This window comes from Pteropus alecto, unplaced genomic scaffold (genome assembly GCF_000325575.1).
Source record: "Pteropus alecto unplaced genomic scaffold, ASM32557v1 scaffold511, whole genome shotgun sequence".
Classification (NCBI taxonomy): Eukaryota; Metazoa; Chordata; class Mammalia; order Chiroptera; family Pteropodidae; genus Pteropus; species Pteropus alecto.
The window spans coordinates 1,441,680-1,462,660 of NW_006431911.1; the positions used below are offsets into that span (position 1 = coordinate 1,441,680).

General features: G+C 43.7%; 2 protein-coding genes and 1 pseudogene across 4 annotated transcripts in view; 2 read left to right on the forward strand and 1 right to left on the reverse strand.

Moving 5' to 3' along the window:
• The window catches only part of LOC102896586 (cytochrome c-type heme lyase), a 15,041-nt gene extending 12,749 nt beyond the window's left edge, over positions 1-2,292 (reverse strand). Inside the window, exons 1-2 of one of the 3 annotated variants that reach the window (XM_006906036.3) lie at positions 2,081-2,292; positions 1,392-1,536 (exon numbers count right to left, since the gene is read on the reverse strand). In XM_006906036.3, coding sequence (XP_006906098.1) covers positions 1,392-1,503 — 112 coding nt within the window. In that variant the 5' untranslated portion in view covers positions 1,504-1,536; positions 2,081-2,292. Of the gene's footprint in view, positions 1-1,391; positions 1,537-2,061 lie in introns of all 3 variants that reach the window. The other 2 variants (XM_015599357.2, XM_006906037.3) reach the window with 2 other exon arrangements.
• A 142-nt stretch (positions 2,293-2,434) lies between these two features.
• The window catches only part of MID1 (midline 1), a 546,989-nt gene continuing 528,442 nt past the window's right edge, over positions 2,435-20,981 (forward strand). The window contains exons 1-3 of the mRNA XM_015599319.2: positions 2,435-2,719; positions 13,633-13,692; positions 15,991-16,088. The gene's annotated coding sequence lies outside the window, so the exon portion shown is untranslated. The remainder of the gene's footprint in view (positions 2,720-13,632; positions 13,693-15,990; positions 16,089-20,981) is intronic.
• Positions 15,568-15,686, forward strand: LOC112472303 (annotated as a pseudogene).

Genomic DNA, 20,981 nt, shown 5'->3' on the forward strand with positions numbered 1-20,981 from the left:
CTAGACCCTCCCTCCCTAGACCCTGTAGAGCTGTCCACTTGAGAGGTGAAGGGACACTTGCTATATCACCTCTCCTCTCTACGACTCAAAGTGTTGATCCTTTCTGGGTCACTGATCCCAGCTGGGTGCTAGAAAAAAATACTGTTTACATTTTTCAGATTATATGAAATATCCACAAATATCCACATTCTTTACTAATGCAAATAAATCCTACTGACAGCTCCTCTGGATACACAGTAAATGAAACCAAACCATAAACAGGGCTCTAAGATCTCCCCAGGGATGCTCAGAACAGAAGAGCACTGGAAGAGAACTGGATCTGTCCTTGTCCAAGGTCACAGAGTCTTCACTGACTTTGCCACTTAGGAGCTATGTGATCTGTTAAGTTTCCTTAACTATGAGATAGAGAGAAAACCCACCACAAAGGACCATGAGGATGAGATGTAAACTCCATTAGGCAAAGGATTTTGTCAGTTTTATACACTGCTGTTCTCTTGGTGCAAAAACAAACAAAATCCACCGGTGCTTGGCATAGAGTGGGCAGTGACTAAATCCTTGCCGACTGGCCCCGGGAATGAGGTGTTAGCATTCAGTAAGCACGCCATGCTGGTTCCTCCCCTCGCATCTTGAAATAAGTCACACATCAGGCTGACTGAGGCCCCGCTTTTCTATAAACAAATTAAAGCAGATGTGGACCAATTAAAAAGGAAGGAGCTTTTCCATTCTCACCTTCACACCTAAAGAATGAACAGCAAGTCCATCAGGTGATGACTTATTTTTATATAGATGAATTCTACAACGGATGTAGGAGTAAAGTCTTGATCAATAGACATCTGGGTCTAGACCAAAGTTTTTCAGCTATGGCTGTCTGGACATTTGGGGCCAGGTGATTTTTTTGTTGTGGGGGGCTGTCCTGTGCACTGTAGGACGTTTAGCAGAACTCCTGCCTTCTACTCACTAGATGCGTCCTCTCCTCTCAGTTGTGACAGGCAAAAATGTCTCCGGACATTGCCAAATGTCCCCTGGGGGATGGGGGCGGATCACCCCCCCCCCCACCGCCGCACACACATTGTGAATGGCTGAAGTAGACATACATGCAAACTTTGGGGGATGGGAGCTGATGTATGGAACAATCGCTACACCTTCATGCATTATCTCAATGAATCGTCACAATAACCCTGTGAAATAGTATTATCACATCCTCATCTTACATACAATGGGTTGAGAAGTAACTTGTACAGTCACATAACTTATAAGTAGCAACGTAAGAACCCAAGGCAGGTTGCCTCACTCCCAGGCCTAGGAGCCTCACTAGCATGCTGTACTGCCTCTTCCTAAAATCGTTTAAGAATTCTCTTTTGTTTTTGTTTTGTAGACAAAGAGTCGATTACCTTTCATTTTCCCTTCATGCATTGGACATCCTGAAGGCCGGGATGTTGTCTGATGATCTGATGCATTTGAGGTCTGAACTGCAACAGCAGGGGTAGATGCAGACAAACCCATGGTAGAAACCGCAGTGTTTGAGTCCAAACAATTCTAAATTCACACGTGCCAAAGCAGAGACAGATTAATGCCGATGCCTGGGCTCTGACTACTCCCTCGGTATTCTTAATCTGGCCAACCCTTGTGCTTCCTCCTTGTCATTCTTAGGTACATCTACCGGCCAGGATATCCACTTCGAGGGGCAGCTTTAATATATTAAAGCTTTTGGGAAACACTAGTACGAAATCGACGCCACCCTTTGGGGGCACGTTTCTAAGGGTGTGCGGAGATGGCAGGTGAGGCCAGGAGGTCCCTGAGAGACCACGTCATAGTGAGGGGATTATGCCGGGGGGGTGCAGCGGGTACTAGGTGGTGACCCGACGGGGGAAGGGAGGCCCAGCGTCCAGACTAGATCTCCAGACCTGGGGCTCGGCGAGGGGCTGCGAAGGGTACCGCGGAGAAACGGGATTCGAGGAAGAGAAAGAAGGAAAGGAAAACGGAGGGCAGGGTGCAGCCAGTATTTATCTCACGGCCCCCGCGCGTCCCTAGCCCCGGGACCCCAGACCCCACTGGCCTCACCCAGCCCGTCCCTCGGCACCTGACTCCTGATCAGGGCTGCTCTGGGCGGCTGGCCCCGCCTCTAAGTGCCAACTCTGGCCTGGAGCGGCAATTAACCAGCGCTGCTGCCGCTGCTGCTGCTACCGCTGCTGCTGCCGCTGCCGCCGCCGTCGCCGCCCTCTAGTTGGGTCACCGCTGTCGCCCGGGTCACCGCTGGCGCTCTCATGTGCTGCTACTTCCTTTTCCGAAGGCAGGACTTCCGGGAGCGAGGGAGGCGAAGTGCGTGGTGAAGAGGGGAGCGTCCGTCAATCACAAAGGAGCGGGGCCCGCCCCCTTCCGCCTCGGCCTATAAACGCGAGCGCCGCGCTCAGGCTCCGCCCCTCCCGGCCAGGCGCCTTTCTCGCTAAGGCAGAGCCGCTGGCTGAGTTTAGCCTGGGACAGAGACTTCCCTAGAGCAAAGCTCACTACTATAAATGTTTTAAACGCAGAGGGGTTGCTTTGGAGGACTTAGTTTTAAAATTTCGATTTGTTAAGTTGTATCTCGTCAGTTTTAACTCTAGTAATGACTCAAGAATAATAAGTAGGTGTCCAGAACTGTGGCGGACTCTGGAGATCCCAGAATGAACAAACCAAGGTGCCGGATCCCAAGGCCTTCTTAACTGGGTGTGTGAACTTGAAGGTCTGTATTTTCACTTACCTCTGACAGAAATTTAGTCTTTTTTCCCATCAGGAATGCAGGCAACAAATCCTAGCAGTTTCATATGATTGTTGTTTCTGTCTCAAGTACTATCCATCACTACTCTGAAATTAAGATAATTTTCTCTTTTTACTTAAAGCGTTAATAAGAAGCACATGTCTTTCTGCATTGTGGTAGCGGATCTGTCAAGTACACCCAGGTGACCCTTCAGGGGCTGAGGCTATCTCCAGGAATTGCCCTCAGCCTAAGAGAACTGCCTCAGGCAAAATCACGTTCCCTCCCTGGGGGCAGGCTGCAGCCTGTGAGTGGTCTCTACAAAGGTACTAACGCCTGGTCCCCTAGCCTCAAGGAGGACAACTCAGAAGGGCCATCTCAGCTTCAGAGCACTCACAGGATCAGCTGAATCTTCCATTGCGATTGTATCACAGTTTGACTCCTCCCTTTGCCCAGTGCTTCTTCCATTACTCTCTGACAGCTGTTCAGGAGAGCACACCTACGCACAGATCTTTAACAAATTTAATTATTATTTAGGTTTGGTAAGGCCAACAGACCAGGAAACGACTGCCATTGAAAAGATAGTTTGTTATACACACAGATCCCAAGAAAGGGAGTTCAAACACACCACACTGCGCCACACACACGAGGAAGTACTGGGGTCCAGCACGAGGTGGAGGGGGGGGAGCGGAACTGTGGGCAAGAGCCTTTATTATGATTTCCATGGGAAGGAATGGATGGGACAGGGTAAGCACGTTTAGGATTGGCTAATTTGAATAATCTCGGCTCTGGAGCATAGGGGCTGTCCCCAATGGTCTGGTACCTGGCCCTGGGGCAATTAAGGCAGGTGTATGGTGGCCCAGAATAGCCTCTAGCCAGGGCTTCAAAACTGGACCAAGACAGCATTTAAAAAACTGCATATAATAAGTCGGTGTATATGTCCTGGGGTACCTGGCTTTTAACAATCAAAATGTGTTTTTTACAAAATGTTGATGACTATATTTCAATACAATTGGTTTCTTTTGTAATTTTTTTTCATTTTTGTAGTTTTTAGTTTTTCAATTATGTCGACATACAATATTATTTTAACTTTAGGTGTACATCACAGTGATTAGACATTTATACAACTTATGACGTGATCACCCCGGTAAATCCAGTACCCTTCTGACACCATACATAGTTATTACGATACTACCTACTATATTCCCCATGCTACACCCTAAGTCCCCATGACTATTTCGTAACTACCAATTTGTACCTCTTAATCCCCTCCCCTCTTCACCCATCTCTCCACCCCCGAATGTGACAACCATCAAAATGATCTCTGTATCTATGAGCTTGTTACTGTTGTTTGTTTATCTTGTTCTCTAGATTCCATATATAATATTTGTCATTCTCTGTCTGACTTACTCCACTCAGCACAATACCCTATAGGTCTATCCATATTGTTGCAGATGGCAAGATTTCATCCTTTTTTATGGTTGAGTAATATTCCATCATATACTATACACACATATGCCACCTCTTCTTTATCCATTCATCCATTGATGGACAACCAGGTCGCCTCTACATCTTGGCTATTGTAAATAATGCTGCAATGAACATATGGATTTACGTGTCCCTTCAAAGTAGTGTTTTGGGTTTCTTCGGATAAATATCCAGAAGTGGGATAACTGGATCCTTCCTTGTCCTTGCTATAGCTTTGGTTTTAAAGTCTATTTTGTCTGGTATAAGTATTGCTACCCCAGCTTTTTGTTTGTTTGTTTCTATTTTCATGAAACATCTTTTTCCATCCCTTTCAGTCTGTATGTCTTTTGATATGAAGTGAGTCTCTTATAAGCAGCATATGTAAGGGTCTCATTTTCTTATCCATTTAGCCACCCTATCTTTTGAATGGAACATTTAATTCAATTATATTTAAAGTAATTGTTGCTAGATATGCAATTATTACCATTTTTTTATTGATATTTTTGATCCTCTTAGTCCCTTTAACATTTCTTGTAATACTGGTTTGGTGGCAATGAACTCCTTTAGCTTTTTATTGTCTGGGAAGCTCTTTATCTGTCTTTTGATTTTAAATAATAGCTTTGCAGGGTAGAGTAATCTTGGTTGTAGGTCCTTGCTTTTCATAACTTTGACTATTTCATGCCAATCTCTTCTGGCCTGTAAAGTTTCTGTTGAGAAATCAGCTGACAGTCTTATGGGAAACCCCTTGTAGGTAACTGCTTTTCTCTTGCTACTTTTAAGATTCTCTCTTTGTCTTTAACCTTTGGTATTTTAATTAAGTTGTATCTTGGTGCGGGCCTCTTTGGGTTCCTCTTGTTTGGGACTCTCTGCGCTCCTTGGGCTTGTATGTCTGTTTCCTTTGCCAAGTTAGGGAGGTTTTCCATCATAGTTTCTTGAAATAGGTTTTCAATTCCTTGCTCTCTTCTCCTTCTGGTCCCTATGATGTGACTGGTGGTACACTTCATTTTTTTTAGATTCTTTTTTCTTTTTGCTATTCTGATTGGGTGTTTTCTGCTACCTTATCTTCTCAATCACTGATTTAGTCCTTCACTTCATCTAATCTACTGTTGATTCCTCCTAAGGTATTCTTTATTTCAGTTATTGTATTTTTCATTTCTAACTGGTTCTTTTTTATGCTTCCTATCTTCATTTTTATGTTTTCTATCTCTTGGTTGAAGTTCTCGCTGAGATTATTGAGCATCCTTAGAAGCAGTGTTTTGAACTCTGCATCTGGTATATTGCTTGTGTCCATTTTCTTTAATTCTTTTCCTGGAGCTTTGCTTTGTTCTTTCATTTGGAACGTGTTTCTTTGTCTCCCCATTTTGGCTGCCTCCCTGTGTTTGTTTCTATGTATTAGGTAGGGCTGTTATGTCTCCCGGTCTTAGTAGAGTGGCCTTATGTAGTAGATATCCTGTGGGACCCAGTGGCACAGTCTCCCTGGTCACCTGAGCCAGGTGCTCCAGGTGTGTCACTTGTGAGTGTTGTGTGTGCCCTTCTGTTGTAGTTGAGCCTTCGTTGTTGTTTGCACATCAATGGGAAGGATTGACTTTCTGGCCGACTGGTTGTGATGACAGGCCGTGACCAGTGGAGGAGCTGTTGTGCAAGGGCCGACCCTATGGAGCAGGATTTGCTTTAGCTCTGGTGCCTGCCCTGTCTGCCCTTTGGATGTGTCATCCTCAGATGTGTCCCCAGGTGGAGTTCAGGATTAGACTGAAGCTGGCCACTGGGTGTGCAGGACGGGGTCTCCTGGGAGGGGACCTACTTTAGGCCAAGTTCCGCTGCAGCCTGTGCCCTGCCCAGGGCCACCTGGCATGAGTTCTCAAGTAATCCACAGATGGCCGCCACCCACACCAGGCTTGGAAGTGCCTCGAGAGGCCAAGTTGCAAACTAAAGCCAGCTGCCACCAGTGCTGGGCTTGGGGCTGCTCAGCAAGAGGTGTGGGGCACGCCGAGGCCAGATGCTGCTCGTTTGGGGGTGTGTGAACCTTTGAGAGATTTTAGGAAAGTATACAGCATGAGCCAAGACAGGCTGATTGATTGTATGGAAATGCCACTGGAAGCGGCTTGTGTGGGCCCAAGTTGGGAGGGGCGGGGTCTCAGGGAATCCCCTGGGCAGGGCGACCAGTGCCAACCGGGTTGATGGAGGCTCAGACATGGCAGCTGCACGGGTTTGCACTCTGGCAGAGCAGCGGGCTCAGCAAAGGAGCAGTGGCTTCTGCCAGCACTTCTGTCTGGGAGAAAGCCGCCCCTCTGGCCCTCGCCCTGAAGCCTGACAACTCAGTGCGACCGCGTGTGTCCCTGGCTCCTCACGGCAGCTGCCCCAACGCTGGAGCTCAGAGCGAGCGAGTCCATCAGCGGTGAGTTCGCATGCGGGGCCCTTAAGGGAAAAGCCTGTGACTCCCGCCGCCCTGTGTCTCACTCAGTCACAGTCTCCGCTGGTTTTCACAGCCAGAAGTTTTGGGGACTTCGCTTGCTGGCACTGGAACCCTGGGCTAGGGAGCCCAGTGTGGCACTGGGACCCCCCCGCAGCCGAGATGTCCCTCCTGATTCTGAACCGCCACACGTGGATGTGAGTCCAGCCCACGCTGCGTCTCCGTTCCTCCTATCAGTTCAGACTTGGTCTCTTCCCTGTGTCCCCAGCTGTAGGACTTCTGTTCAGCTGGATTTCGTGCGACTCCCAACGATGGCTGTTCTGTAGTTTAGTTGCAATTTTGATGTGGTCGTGAGAGGAGGCAAGCACAGCGTTTACCTACTTCACCATCTTGACCGGAGCTCTTTTGTGATTTCTCGTATTTTGTTTTATACACGTGAAAATATTATTCTGAGGAGATAGTCATAGACTTTACCAGACTCCAAAGGGGCTCATGACACAAAAAGGGTAAAAACTTTTGGTAATGGGAGAAACAGTCATGCACACAAACAACTGTATTTACGTGTCAATATATGTGCGTGCAGACTACTCTGGGGCAAGAGGGAAGGGGTGTGAGTGTGACGTGCAGGTAGTGGGACAGAAAGGACAGTAAGTACCAAAAACGTTTATAGCAAAGGAGCTACTTAAGGCAGAGTTGGGGGTGCATAAGAAGACTGGGGGACACCTTCAACCCGCTTCCACCATCTGCAGGCAAAGACATTGCTTTTTAACTGTTTCTTCTCGTTTGTCCCTCCACGTTCCAAGCAACATGCTAACACAAACACACACATCCAATAATCACGCCATCCAATTTTAGATACGTCATGGTTTAGTATTTACATTATTACGACTATGAAAATATTTGTAATGAATGATGAAAAATTTTTTTAGTGTACAACTCTTTTACTAGATTTTAACACTGGCCTTGTTTTTTTCCCTTTGTCGGTCTGGTTTTTAATGATTATCCCTGAATTTTCTGTCAACATTGTAAATCACTCAAAGCACTCGAATATATCAACTACTATATATGTTTCATTTTTTTTCCCCTTGAGACCTTACTCTTAGATAAGGACCTCACTTCTGCCACTGCCCAGTTTGAGACTGGAAGTGGCTTCTGCCAGTTGTCTTCCTTTCCTCCTTTTCCTGTCCTGTGTTGGAGCTCCGGCTCTTGGATTCCATGTATTCTTCTCGGCATTGTTTGGGAGCACATCAGTTTTTGAGGCCTTGCAAATCAGAAAATGTCAGTGTTCTACCCTCCCAGCTGATTGCTAGTTTGGATATATAATCCTAGATTTAGAAACATTTCTCTCAGAATTGTTAAGTGGTTGCTTCATTGTCTTCTACTTTCTATTGTTGATGTTAAGAAGTCAAATGTCATTTCTTTTTTTTTCTCTTACAGTATTTTTTTACATCTCTTTCTTCGAGTGACCTGAAAAGGTGTGCCTTGACGTAGACCTCTTTGCTTTCATTGGCTTGACACTTGATGGGACCATTCATTCTGGAAACCCATATCCTTCGTGTTGGGATATTTTCTTGTGTTATTAGCTTCTTGATAACTTGCTCCTCTCCCTATTTCTTCATTCTCTCTTTTAAGGAACCTGTATTACTCATATGTTGGCTACTTAGACTGATACTTTAATTTTCTTACATTTTTCTCTTATCTTTTTTTCATTTTCTTTGATTTTGGGGGAAGATTTTTAAAAATTACCAATAATTTTATTAGGCTTATTTTTGCTATCACGTTTGGAATATCTAAGACGCGTGTGTGTATTTGTATATACGTGTATATATGGGTGTATGTGCGTGAGCATATGTGTGTGTGTGTGTACATGCCCATATACAAGGCAGTGCATATGGGTTTCCCAATCCATGGCAATGTGATGTGAACTGCTGCTGTCAGACCCAAGGGTTTAGCAGAGGAACATTTAAGCTCTTTTGGAGTCACAAACTGGATTTATGGCTGGTTCTGGTAGAACGAGTCTCCTTTTCCAAACCTACAGTTGCTTATGTTTATGAAGTGCTGCTTTTATATTTCTCAGAGCTCCCACAATTCCCTCTCTTGCACAATTGTCCTTTCATTCCCATAATTCCATTCCTCCTATAATTCCCCATCTCTCCCACACTTCTCCATTCTCTCTTTCAATTCTCTGTTCTCTAATATTCTGCTCTTTCACAATTGCCTAGTTTCTCCCACATTTCTGTTCTTTCCCACAGTTTCCCTCCATGCTGCTCTTTCTCTCATAATTTCCTATATTTCTCAAATTCTTAATTCTCTCCCCCAGTACCCCATTACCTTGCACAGTTCTCCTCTCATAATACTCTCTTCTCTTTCACAATTCTTTGTTCTTTCACAATCCTGTTTTTTTATTTTTTTATTTTTGGGTCAAGAGCATAATTTACTGTTCTTTCCTACAATTCTCTCTCACACACAATTCTCTGTTTTTCTCATAATTCCTCATCTCTCACACAATTCTCTTCTACAATTCTCTGTATCTCCCACAATTCTGTTCTCTCTGACAATTCTCTTTTTCCCCACAATTCTCTCTCCCACATACTCTTCATTCCCACAGTTCTCCAGCTCATCCCCAATTCTGTTCTCTCCCGTAATTCCATATTCTCTCCCATAATTCTCCATCTGTCCCACAATTCTATATTATTTTTCACAATACTCCATCTGTCCCATACTGCCATATTCTTCTCGCAATCCCCTATTTCTCCCACAATTCCGTTCTCTCCCACAAGTCCATATTCTTTCTCACAATTTCCCACAATTCCATTTTCTCCCACAATTCTCCGTCTCCTCCACAATTCCATATTCCCCTCCTCAATTCTCTGTCTCTCCCACAGTACTCCATCTCTCCTATAGTTCCATATTCTTTCCCCAAATTCTCTGTCTATCCCACAATTCTGTTTTCTCTCACAATTCCATACTCGTTACTGCAAGTTTCTATTGTTCCCATAATCCTCCATCGTTCCCAGAATTCCTTATTGTTCCCCACAATTCTCTCTCCCAAAATTCTGTTGTCTCTCACAAGTCCATATTTTTCTCACAGTTCCCTATCTCTTCAGAATTATGCTCTCTTGCACAGTTCCATGTTCTCTCCACACAATTCCTTATCTATCCCACAATTTTGTCTGTCCTATAATTCCATTTCTCCCACAAATCTCCACCTCTCCCAGAATTCCATATTCTTTCTCACAATTCTCTATATCTCCCAGAATTCTTTTCTCTCTCACAATTCTATATTCTTCCCTGCAATTTTCTGTCTCTCCCACAAATCTATGTTATTTCCCACAATTCTTCATCCGTCTCACAATTCTGTGTTCTCCCATATTTCTTTATCTCTCCCACAATTTTGTATTCTTTCCCACTCTTCTCCCTCTTTCACATAATTCTCCCCCCCCCCCACAATTCCTTGTTCTTCCCCAATTTATTCTTTCCCCCTCTTCTCCCTCTTTCACATAATTCTCCCCCCCCCCCACAATTCCGTGTTCTTTCCCCCACAACTCTTCTCCCATAATTCTTCATATATCCCACAATTATTATTTCTTTCCATAGTTCTCTACCTCTCCCAGAATTCTCTGTTCTCTTCCAGAATTCTCCATCTCTCTCACAATTCTGTATTCTCTCCCACAATCCTCTGTTCTATATAGAAATCTCTATTCTCCCACAGTTTTGTTTTTCCTATAATTCCCAGTGTCTTCCAGAACTCTGTTTTCCACAATTCTCCATTTGTCCCACGATTCTTTATTCTCTCCAACATTCTACCATTCCGTGTTCTCCTTAAAAATTCCTTAGATTCCTTTTACAATTTCTTGGACTACCTGGGGCCTATCCCACATCCCCTGGATTTCCCAGGCCAGGCCTGTCGTTGGAGGGAGCTTGGAGGCTGTGGCCTTTTCAGGAGTGGCATGGCCAGGGTATGGGAAGATGGTGTGGCCTGGAAATGAGGACGTGACACATCAGGTAGGGTCTCAGCAGGACAGCACAGCTGATTTTGCACGGGGCATAGGTGTGACCAAGAAGGAAAGCGGGGGTGTGGCATGAGGAGCAGCATCCGGCCGGGCAGAGAGAAGGGGCATGGCCATGGAAAGTGCAGGGATGTGGTCAAAGTGGCAGAGGAATGACTCCAGCGGGGCGGAATTGGGAAAGTTCATGGTTATTAATTATTACTGGAATACAGGTGGCCTGGGAGGGCATAGCTAAGGGGAATGCAGGGGGCCAGTTCCTTGTCTCTCACACAATTCTGTCTTACAGCACTTGACAAAAAAATTTTGTAATTATGTATTTAAAAGTATATTTCTCTTAACCTACCTATGGGTTATTAGAAGTTACGTAATATATCTTATTACGCTTTCTATCCTCTCTACCGGTGATACTCAAAATATGTCCCCGCTGTGTGGCCCAGTTCACACACTCTTACCAGTCTGCCATGAGATGAGAGGAGCTCGGACCAGAAGGGAAGCAAAGGATTGCTTCCTTCATCATGAAAAACATGTCATCTCGACAAAAATTGTGTTTAGTGACAGCAGATTTATATTCTAGTATGAATTTTTCATCTCAGCTTTGACCAGTAACTAGAAGTTCCCGACCTGGTATTTGAGTAGCCAGCACTGCCCCGCCACTGACAGTCTGGTTCCTCATTTATGAGGGGGGCAGTCACTGAAGTGGTCAATAAGTGGGCACCGAAGGGATAAAGGAGTCAATGAGTCTTGAACAACATCATGCAGTTAACAGTACTTACGGGGCATTTGTATCATGCCGTGTCTTGTGTTAAGCTCTAGGAATATAAAGGTGGCAATGCTGGACAAAGTGCCTGCTCTTATGGAATTTACCTTCTGGTAAAGAAACAGATCAATCAACCGATGAACAATCCAATATGCAAACAGATACATTCAAAGTGTAAGAAACACCATGAGGAACATGAAGCTGCTAGTGTGACAGATCGAAGGTGGCGCTGCTACTCAAAGTGTCCACGGAGCTCGTTAGAAACGCACTATGTCAGCCCAGGCCACACACCACACCACGGAGCCCAAGCCTGCATTGTGACAGCATCCCCCGGAGAACTGTGTGCGCAGTAGAGACTTGAGAGCTCTCTGAGGAGGTGACAGTCTAGCTAGGACATGAATGATGTAACGTGTAACGATCAGGACAAAGAGCCCAGACAATGGGAACAGTAAAGGAACGTGTTCTGCCATGGGAAAGGACAGGGGAAGCCAGCGTGGGAGGCACTGAGTGAGTAAGGGTCACACAGAGCGAGCGAGCGAGGGGCACAGAGTGAGCGAGCACGGGGCACAAAGCAAAGAGGGACCGAACGGTAGAAGGGGACATTGGGGTGGAACAGGTTGGGCCTTTTACGCAGGGTGAGAAGTTTGCATCTTCTTCCAAGTGAAATGCGAAACTGTAGATGTTCTTTAAAAAGAAGAGTTATTCCCCTGACAACAGGGAGAATCTGCTTTTCTCCACTCTGCTCTTTCCCACTCTCCAGTTACGCCCAGACACCTTCACTTGGCTCCCTGCCAGCGTTGCCCCGTGATCTTTATAGCCTTGGCTGAGGCCCAGTGAATGAAGACAAGTTCCTAAGACCTGACCAGGGGTCCCTCTTACAGCTGTGTTCCACGGGGTCTGCACAGGTTCCCCGGGACTCGTCGCTCTGTCCTCAGAGGGACCACGTCCATATCACATCTATGTCAAGGGCCAGGGCTGCCTCTCACTCTGAAATAAATGCCACTTCTCTTCAGCGGGATTTGTTGCCAATGAAATTACATATTGCCAGAGGTTATCATTCTGTTTAGTTTTTTCAACATCATGATACCAATTTCAGAGGATATACTATTGCTGATCAATAAATCCTAATCTCTGTTTTTTTATTTTATGAGAGTCCAGGATCTCTTAACATAATTCTCTAAAAAATTAATTTTAATTCACCGATTGTACATAAGCATCTTTGATCGTGGACCATTCCCAACTCATCTGAAACCTAGTTCCATTTCTCCAGATATACATAGGGCATTACTCCTTGAAAAAGTTTCTCTAATTTATAGCTGAACTTATTCAAGACTAGACTCTCCTTGATACCTGTGTAGGCGATGGCTGGGGCAAGGCTGGTTGGGCACTGGCAGGCCTGTCATGGGGCCAGTTCAGAACACCAAAGACCATCCTCTGATGAGTGCTGGAAGGGAGATGCCAGCCTCTTCTGTTTGGGAATCTGTCCTGTATGAGGTTTAATAAGCGACAGGGCCTTGCTTTCCTCTACAGCAGTGATCTTTAGCAGTGGAGGGGGTGGAATTTTGCTACCCCTGTCCAGGGGGCATTTGGCAATGTCTGGAGACATTTTTGGTTGTCACACTGCAGATATGGATTGCTACTGGTACTGAATGGATCAAGGACAGGAATGCTGCTAAGCATCCGACAAATTATAGGACGGCTCTTAGAACAAAGGACTGTCCAGCGTGGAATTTCAGAAGTGCCAAGGTGGAGAAACCATGTTCTAGACAAAGCAAAGGCTGGAAACTTACTGTCCTTGATACCTGACAGCTAGGGCATGGGCTCCTGCCTCCTCCTGGCCGCTGTATAATACATTTATTTGTACACGTGTGTGTACTTTATGTGTGTGTGTGTGCGTGTGCATGTGCATGCATGCGCTAAGTTACTACATTACGGCAATTTAACTTATTTCCCCTTCTTTCCACCCCAAATCAACAAAATCATTCTGAAGCTGCAATGGTGGGGGTTGGGGGGGGCAGAAAGCTGGTGTTGAGTAAACTATTGTTATTACTGAGTTATCGTAATTAAGTTATTGAGCCAGTCGTTGCCACACGTGGCCTTTATGGGTGAGCAAGTTTAACATAGCGGGCTGAAAAAGATGGGAGTCTCACTGGTGACAATGGACGAAACGTGCGTTGCTCTGGAGAGAAGCTCTGTAGAGCAACGTGAGCTGCCACCCATCCAGGCAGGACCCTCCAACGCGATTTTTCTTTTGCAGGGGCAGAACACAGGAGACCGTCATCTGAAATCACCATCTTACTTTATAAAGAGGAAAAAGGTAAGAAGACAGTAAGCCAAAGGCTGATGATTTTGAGAAACATACAAGGTAAGGGGCAAGATGAGTTTAGTGTTGGACACGCTGCACTTGGGTGACAGTGGTTATCTAGGCAGTAAAACCCAAGAAGCAGTTCAGAACACAACTGAAACTCAGGAAAGTGAGAGCTGGTCACAAAGAAATGGGAATCATCAGGTATCGTTGGATGTTAAAGCCACAAGTATGACTGGTGATAGCCTTTAAGGCTTTTGTTTTTCATCCCATATTTACTAAAGAATCTTCTGACTTTACTTGGGTTTTCCTAGTAGGAAGAGAATGCTTGACTAGCTAACCTAAACATAGTCCCGTCTCTTTGGCAGTTGTATTTATTCTCAGTGTTGTGAATAGATTGGAGAAGAAAAGTAAAAATGGAAGGAAAATCAAGAAGGTGAGGTCTGAGTGGCCATAGAGGTAGGAGGGTTTGACTGAGTCTAAAGTGAGATTGAAGAATGAAAGCCGCAGAAGACTGGCTGGCAAACCATTCTCTACCGCTACCATATCCAGCACAGTTCTTTAAGAAATATGCTTTAGGGGTATTAAAATTCATATTTTAACTCTTGAATCCTACTAGGTACAGATGTTTGTGATATTATTTTATTACATGGTCTCCTTATGCATTAGAAAACAAAGATATATAGGCTCTAAATGCAGGGTTCTCGGTACAAATATTTAAAAAATGTAATCAGAATGTAGCAAAGGTTGGGATTTTTCTTCTCTCTCTCTGAAACACACGCACACACACTCCTCCAGCAATGGCAGTGTATGCCTTTACAGCCAAAGAAATACGTTGTGAATTATAAAACATTGCTAACAGAAATGCTAAGATCTCTTCCTCCGGCCCTCTGCTCTGGGGCTCTGCACCAACTTGCTCAAGGTTCCTCTTCAGTTGCATCTCCCTTGATGTTACATCAGAAACAGAGGCAGCCAAATCTCTGTCTTACTGAATGTATCAGTAGAGCTCTCCAAAGAAACAGAAGCAATGAGAGATCCAGCGATCTGTCTGTCTGTCTATCTATCTATCTATCTATCTATCTATCTATCTATCTATCTATTTATCATCCATCCATCATCTATCTATCTATCTATCTATCTATCTATCTATCTATCTATATCTATCTATTATCTATCTATCAAGGTATTTATTTTAAGGAATTGTTTCGGGCAACTATGTGCACTGCCAAGTCTGAGATCTGAAGGGCAGGCTAGCAGGCTGGAAACTCAGCAGAACTTGACATTGCAGTTTCGAGTCTAAAGGGCAGACTGTCATTTCCTGAGCTCCTGCCATGTGCTGGATGTGGAGCCAGTCTTAGATGACATGGCATGGGTGTGATGGGTTCCCTCTGCCTCACCAATACTCTTGGTGGTGAGACAGGCATACCTTCAGATAATTTCATTTATTGTGGTTAATTTATAAAGTTACTGTGAGGGGATACATAAAATGTATTTAGCCATGGCATTTCCAGGCAATGGCAGTGCTGCTGGTCCAAGGCCTACACTTTGGATCACAAGGTTTGTGAGGACCCTAAGTGTGGTCTAGAGAAAAAAGTACAGAGATCGAGAGTAAGCATTTAGAAGCTTGTGTAGCAGTTTAAAAGAGCGATGTGATTTTTAAAATTAATTAATTAATTAATTAATTAATTTAAAGGAGTGATTTTATATCTAATGAATCCGATAATAAAGAAATTTGGCTTGTATTTTGTATGTTTGCTTTTTGTTTCATTTCATTAGTAATTTTTTTTTTTTTTCAAAAATATCAGTCTGTGATTGATTACAAGTTAAAAAAATCTAGTCATTCACTACAGGTAGTTCCAGAAGTGCTACTTTAAAGTTCCTCATAGTGCCTACAGCCATGCCACCCTGAACAAGCCTGACCCTGTCTGATCTCGGAAGCTAAGCAGGATTGGGCCTGGTTAGTACTTGGATGGGAGACCACCTAGGAAGACCGAGTGCTGTAGGCAAAAAAGAACATATTAAAGTTCCTCATAGTGAGAGAAAATTGTTTCTCTCTCTCCTCTCATGTGGAAGCAAGAGCATTTGTCTAAAGTTTTCAGTTACCTCCAATGAACTCAGCTTTATAATATATTTTTAGTGAATCGAAGAGATCACTATTCTACTATCTGCAATACAATAATATAATTAGCCCCTAACTTTATTTAAATAATAATAATAATAATAAATGATAATAATATACTTGATTTATTTTTGAAAGTTCCTTTACGATTGCTCAAAGTGGCCTCATACTTTATTTGTTGGTTTTCACAGTACTGATGCGCTGAGCAGTGAGCCGCCTGAGGTGCTGCACAGGTGTGCCTTGAGGTTCACCTGCGAGGGTTTCCTCACCCAAATACATATCTCCGCAGGTGAGTCTGCTATGCTGGAAATTCTAACACTGAAAAGTGACTGATAAATTGAAAATACTCCTCGTGAAACATCGTGAGATACAAATTCTATTGTATCAGGCGAAAAAGAAACAATTGAATACATATTATATTAGTGGTGAAATATTTAAAAGAAATTCTAATTCTGGGAACTTCCTTTAATTTTTTTAATTTTGTTTTTCTGTCGTGTGTTCCTTTTGTTCTCTGTGAGCCCTTGACAATATATATGACAACCGTGTGGTGGAAAAAGGGTTAAAATTAAAAACATGCTATCTGTTAATTTGAAGATTTCCTGAAAATCGTGTATGCGGTGGGTGTGGGGTATTTTCTTCTCACAGAGAACAGCCCAGTCTGGTACCACAGGAAAACCCTGTGAAAACCATTATTTTAAACAATTAACTCCAAGAAATTACATTTGTTTTATAAAAGTTATGTCACTAAAACAAACTTCAGAAGCATGATTAGGACATTCCTTAAGGGGGACAAGTGAGCATTTGATTATTGAGTTGTGTTTGTTAGGGAGAATATCGGGTCCTTGTAAAATAATTCTTTTTTCTGCCTTTCTTTTCTTTCTTTACTCTCTCTTCTCCTTCCTCCTTCCTCCCATCCTTCTCTCCCCACTATTCCCACTTCCCTACTTTTAACAAATTACTGAGCACCTACTGTCCGCAAGATATTACAGCAGGCATAAAAAAAGAGAGAGAAAAGATATGCATTGGCACTGATAATGAAGCCCCCAGACCACTGGGGTGTAACATTCTTAAACAAAAGAGGTTTGATGAAGTTTATCTTCCAAAGGCAAGGGGAGAAGGGTGGCGAGAGGACGAGAATGTTCCGGCCGGAAAGCAGGCAGGTCTGAGGAAAGGAAGCTGAGGGACGCGCGCTTCCACTCAGGATTTGGGAGTGGCAGGGATGCTTGGTGTGTAGGAGGGTAGCACTCGGTTGTGTTATTTAAAGGACTCCAAGTCTGGCCTCTAATTTAAAAGGGACGCGGGGGTGGGTATAGCAGGTGGGGAGGCAAAGGAATTTACTGCGATCTGAAAAATAAGCTGAAGTACCAAGGTCACTGTGAGTGGGAGGCAAGAACCTTCCCTCTTTTGAGTTGAAGATGAGCCTCTTCCGTCTGGTCTTGTTTTTTTAAATTCCACTTCTTCCTTTTCTAGCAAACAAGGTGAAATACATTATGCAGCCACCCAAAAGCATTGACTGTATTTAATATGAATTTGTGAACTTATTATGCTATAGAAGTGTTCCTTGGCTGTTTCGTGTATACATGCTCTCTGTCTCAAAATAGTTTGTATTTTTGCAATCCCATGTAGCCCAAATTTTCTCAGAGGAAACACTCAGTGGCTGTGGCTGGATTAGTTCTCATCCGTACTCTCTGCAGTCGAGGCCCACTAGGTCTCTAGGCCACCGTGATGCCACCTGCTGAGGGTCTTTCCCGGATTTAGTGATTGGGTAGTGCTTATTTCCACCTTCTCTGGGAATGGAGCCTCAGAATAGAGACTAGGTCGAAAACTCTAAAGTCTCTTTTGCTTTGAGAACCACAAAAGCAGGTACTGCATCTGACACATACCCAATGTAAAGATGGATGGGTGTAGATCATCGAGAAGAAGAAAGAAAGCTCACAGCACACTACCAAGTAGCTGCAAAATTATTCCTGCAGTGAAGACACACTTTTTTCTCCTTCATTTCCCATAGGATACCTTTCTAAACTTGTCTAAATTGATGGGTGGGAGGATGGATGACAATATGGGATGATAGGTGGGTGGATGGGTGGGAGATGAAATAAATGTCCCTACTGACCATTGGGACTATTCACTGTTATTAAACTCTCTATGTCTGATGACTTAGGGTAAGTCTCACACCTATTTCTGAGTTTCATCTGGTTGAGATTTGGAATCACCAGGACTTTTATTCATTTGATTCTGCCACTTCGTGTATAATCTGCTGAAAGTTTTGACAATCTGACTGATATTTCTACTCACTTTGTGTATGTTGATGTTGGCTTTTGCAAAATTATACATATATGGTTTATAAACCTTCATTTTGGGGGGCTTCAAATGTTTTCTCACCTCCTTGGACAATGTTACAAATCATGTTATGGTGAAAAAGTTTGCAAAGGGAAACCATGAGTTTTAAAATCATAGTTAATGACAGTGATTTAATTGGACCCAAAAAAATGGAAACCCAGATACAACTCCTTTAAATTAAAAAAAAATTAATTTGGGGGTAATCGCTTTAATACTAGACTTTGCAGATGTGACAGATAGGAATTTATTGTAAGGTACCCCTTTGTCAATTGCATGATTCTTGTCAAGTACAGGAATCTATGACCCTGTGATCCATAAGCTATTAACTCTACATTAGTAACTTGTCTCCACACAAACATTTCATAATCTGTAGTGTGAGAATTAAAAAATTTTTTTCTTTTTTTAAAATTAGTTAATTAATTTTTATGGTGACGTTGGTTTACAAAACCCAGTAAGTTTCAGCTGTACATTTTAACAGTAAAAGGCATGTATATGTTTACACTGTGTGTTCACCTCCCATAGTTAGATTTCTTTCTGTCATCACATATTTGACCCCCTTTCCCTTGTCTCCCTCCCCTCTCCTCCCCCACCCCCTACCCTCTGGTAACCACTAGTCTATAGTCCATGTCCATGAGTCTCTGTTTGTTTGTCCTGTTCGTTTGTGCTTTTAGGTTTATATCCCGCATATAAGTGATATCATGTGATTTTCAGCTTTTTCTCTCTGGCTTATTTCGCTTGGCATGATTATCTTGAGGTCTATCCATGTCGTCGCAAATGGCAGTATTTCATCTCTTCTTATGGCTGACTAATATTCCATTCTGTATATGTACCACAGCTTCTTTATCCAATTGTCTATCGTAGAACACTTTGGTTGCTTCCATGTTCTGGCCACTGTGAATAATCCTGCTATGAACGGTGTGCACATATCTTTTTGGATGTGGGTTTTCAAGTCTTTGGGTTAAATACCCAGTAGAGAGATTGCTGGATCGTATGGTAGATCAATTCTTAGTTTTTTGAGGAAACTCCATACTGTCTACCATAGTGGCTGTACCAATTTGCAGTCCCACCAGCAGTGTATAAGGGTTCTTTTTTCTCTGTCTCCTCCCCAACATTTGTTATTAGTTGTCCTGTTGCTTACAGCTATTCTAACAGGTGTGAGATGGTATCTCATTGTGGTTTCGGTTTGCTTTTCCCTAATAGCAGCAATGTTGAGCATCTTTTCATATGTTTGTTGACCATTTGTATGTCTTCTTGGGAGAAGTGTCTGTTCAGGTCCTCTGCCCATTTTTTGATTGCATCATTTGTTTTTTTGTTGTTATTGAGTTGTATGAGTTCTTTGTATATTTTGGATATTAGGCCCTTATCGGAGGCGTTGCTTACAAATATATTTTCCCATTCGGATGGTTGTCTCTTTACCTTGTGGATAGATTCTTTTGCTGTGCAGAAGCTTTTTAGTTTGATGTAGTCCCATTCATTTATTTTCACTTTTACTTCCCTTGCCTTTGAGGTAACAACAACAACAAAAATTTTTAAACAACTTCGAAGGAAGAATCGTATGCTAAATCTTTCGGAGTAACAAAATCCCTAAGAAAAATTGCCACTGGGGGGCGATGGAAGTTCAGAAATTGCACCCATAGTCCCTGAGGCAACCAAGCACTTTAGCTGGTTTATTTATTCAAAGCTGGAATTTGGAAGGGTGACGCACCAAACTCAGGGAAATTCCTGGATAAGGAACTCAGTCCTGGGACAAACCTACTGAAGATGGAATCAGCACTTTGGACCCGCCTTCAATACAAAGGGCTTCACTTCCTTGTGTGTCTTAAGATTAGACTTCAGTTCCCATCAGTCTGAAACAGAGGAAGCCAAGCTAAAGTGCAAAGAAACGAGACAACAAAGAAGGCTACTTATTTATCATTCCCTGCAAAAGCACGTAAGTGCACAGCTTAGACATCATGAAGGCGTCTCGCAGCCGCTTGGATCAGAGTTTTGAGTGGTGTGGGCGGGCCTCAGCCAGGACCTTTCCTGGGGGGGAGGAGGGAAGTTGTTGAGTTTATCTTAGGAAACTCTGAGTCATAGCTAAACAGTTCAGGTGACACTTAAAGATCTAGTGAGGCAGAGTTTAGAGGTTTAGAAAGGTATCTTTTAGAAAGCTAAGGAGAAAAAAAAATGTCTTCATGAAGGGGTCATTTTGCAGCCACTTGGTGTGCTGTGGGCTTTACTTCTCCTTCCTGATGCCCTCTTCAGGGCTCGGGACCACTGGGAGGCTTGAGTGTCACCCTGGCACCAGAACTGGGCCGGCCCACGCCATCACCATCATCAATGTTGGGAGGCCAGACTCTTATCCTTCTTGGTCTCCTTTTCTTTCCCAAGTCTGATACCATCAAAGTGTCACCAGCATAAGGATGTTGTCCTGTTTCTACTCCAAAGGACAGGGAGATGTAGAACTTAAGAAAGTTCCAGAGTGCTCTTCTGTGCATAACGGAAGGCATAAATATAGCCAAGAAATTAAGTTGCCCCCCATGTCCCATAGGCTCTCCATTTGTAACGCCTCCCAAACCTGGCAGCAGGATGGCCTGGGAATTCTGGATCCCGGTTCCCAGTGCCTTGTGCTCGTTTCTGAGGACACGCAGGAAGTCTGGAAGTGTGTTATATTAGTGAAGACATTTGGGGCTTTGAGTGAGAAGCCCGACTTGAATTAGTTAAGCAGAGAAAAGAATTTGCTGGTTCATGTCCCTAGGAAGTTTGGGCAAGGCATCAGGAAGGGCTGGATACGGGGCCTCTGCCTCCCTCCCTCAGCCCAGTGGGACGGCCTCTCTCCCAACTTCTTAAGATTCTTGGGAGT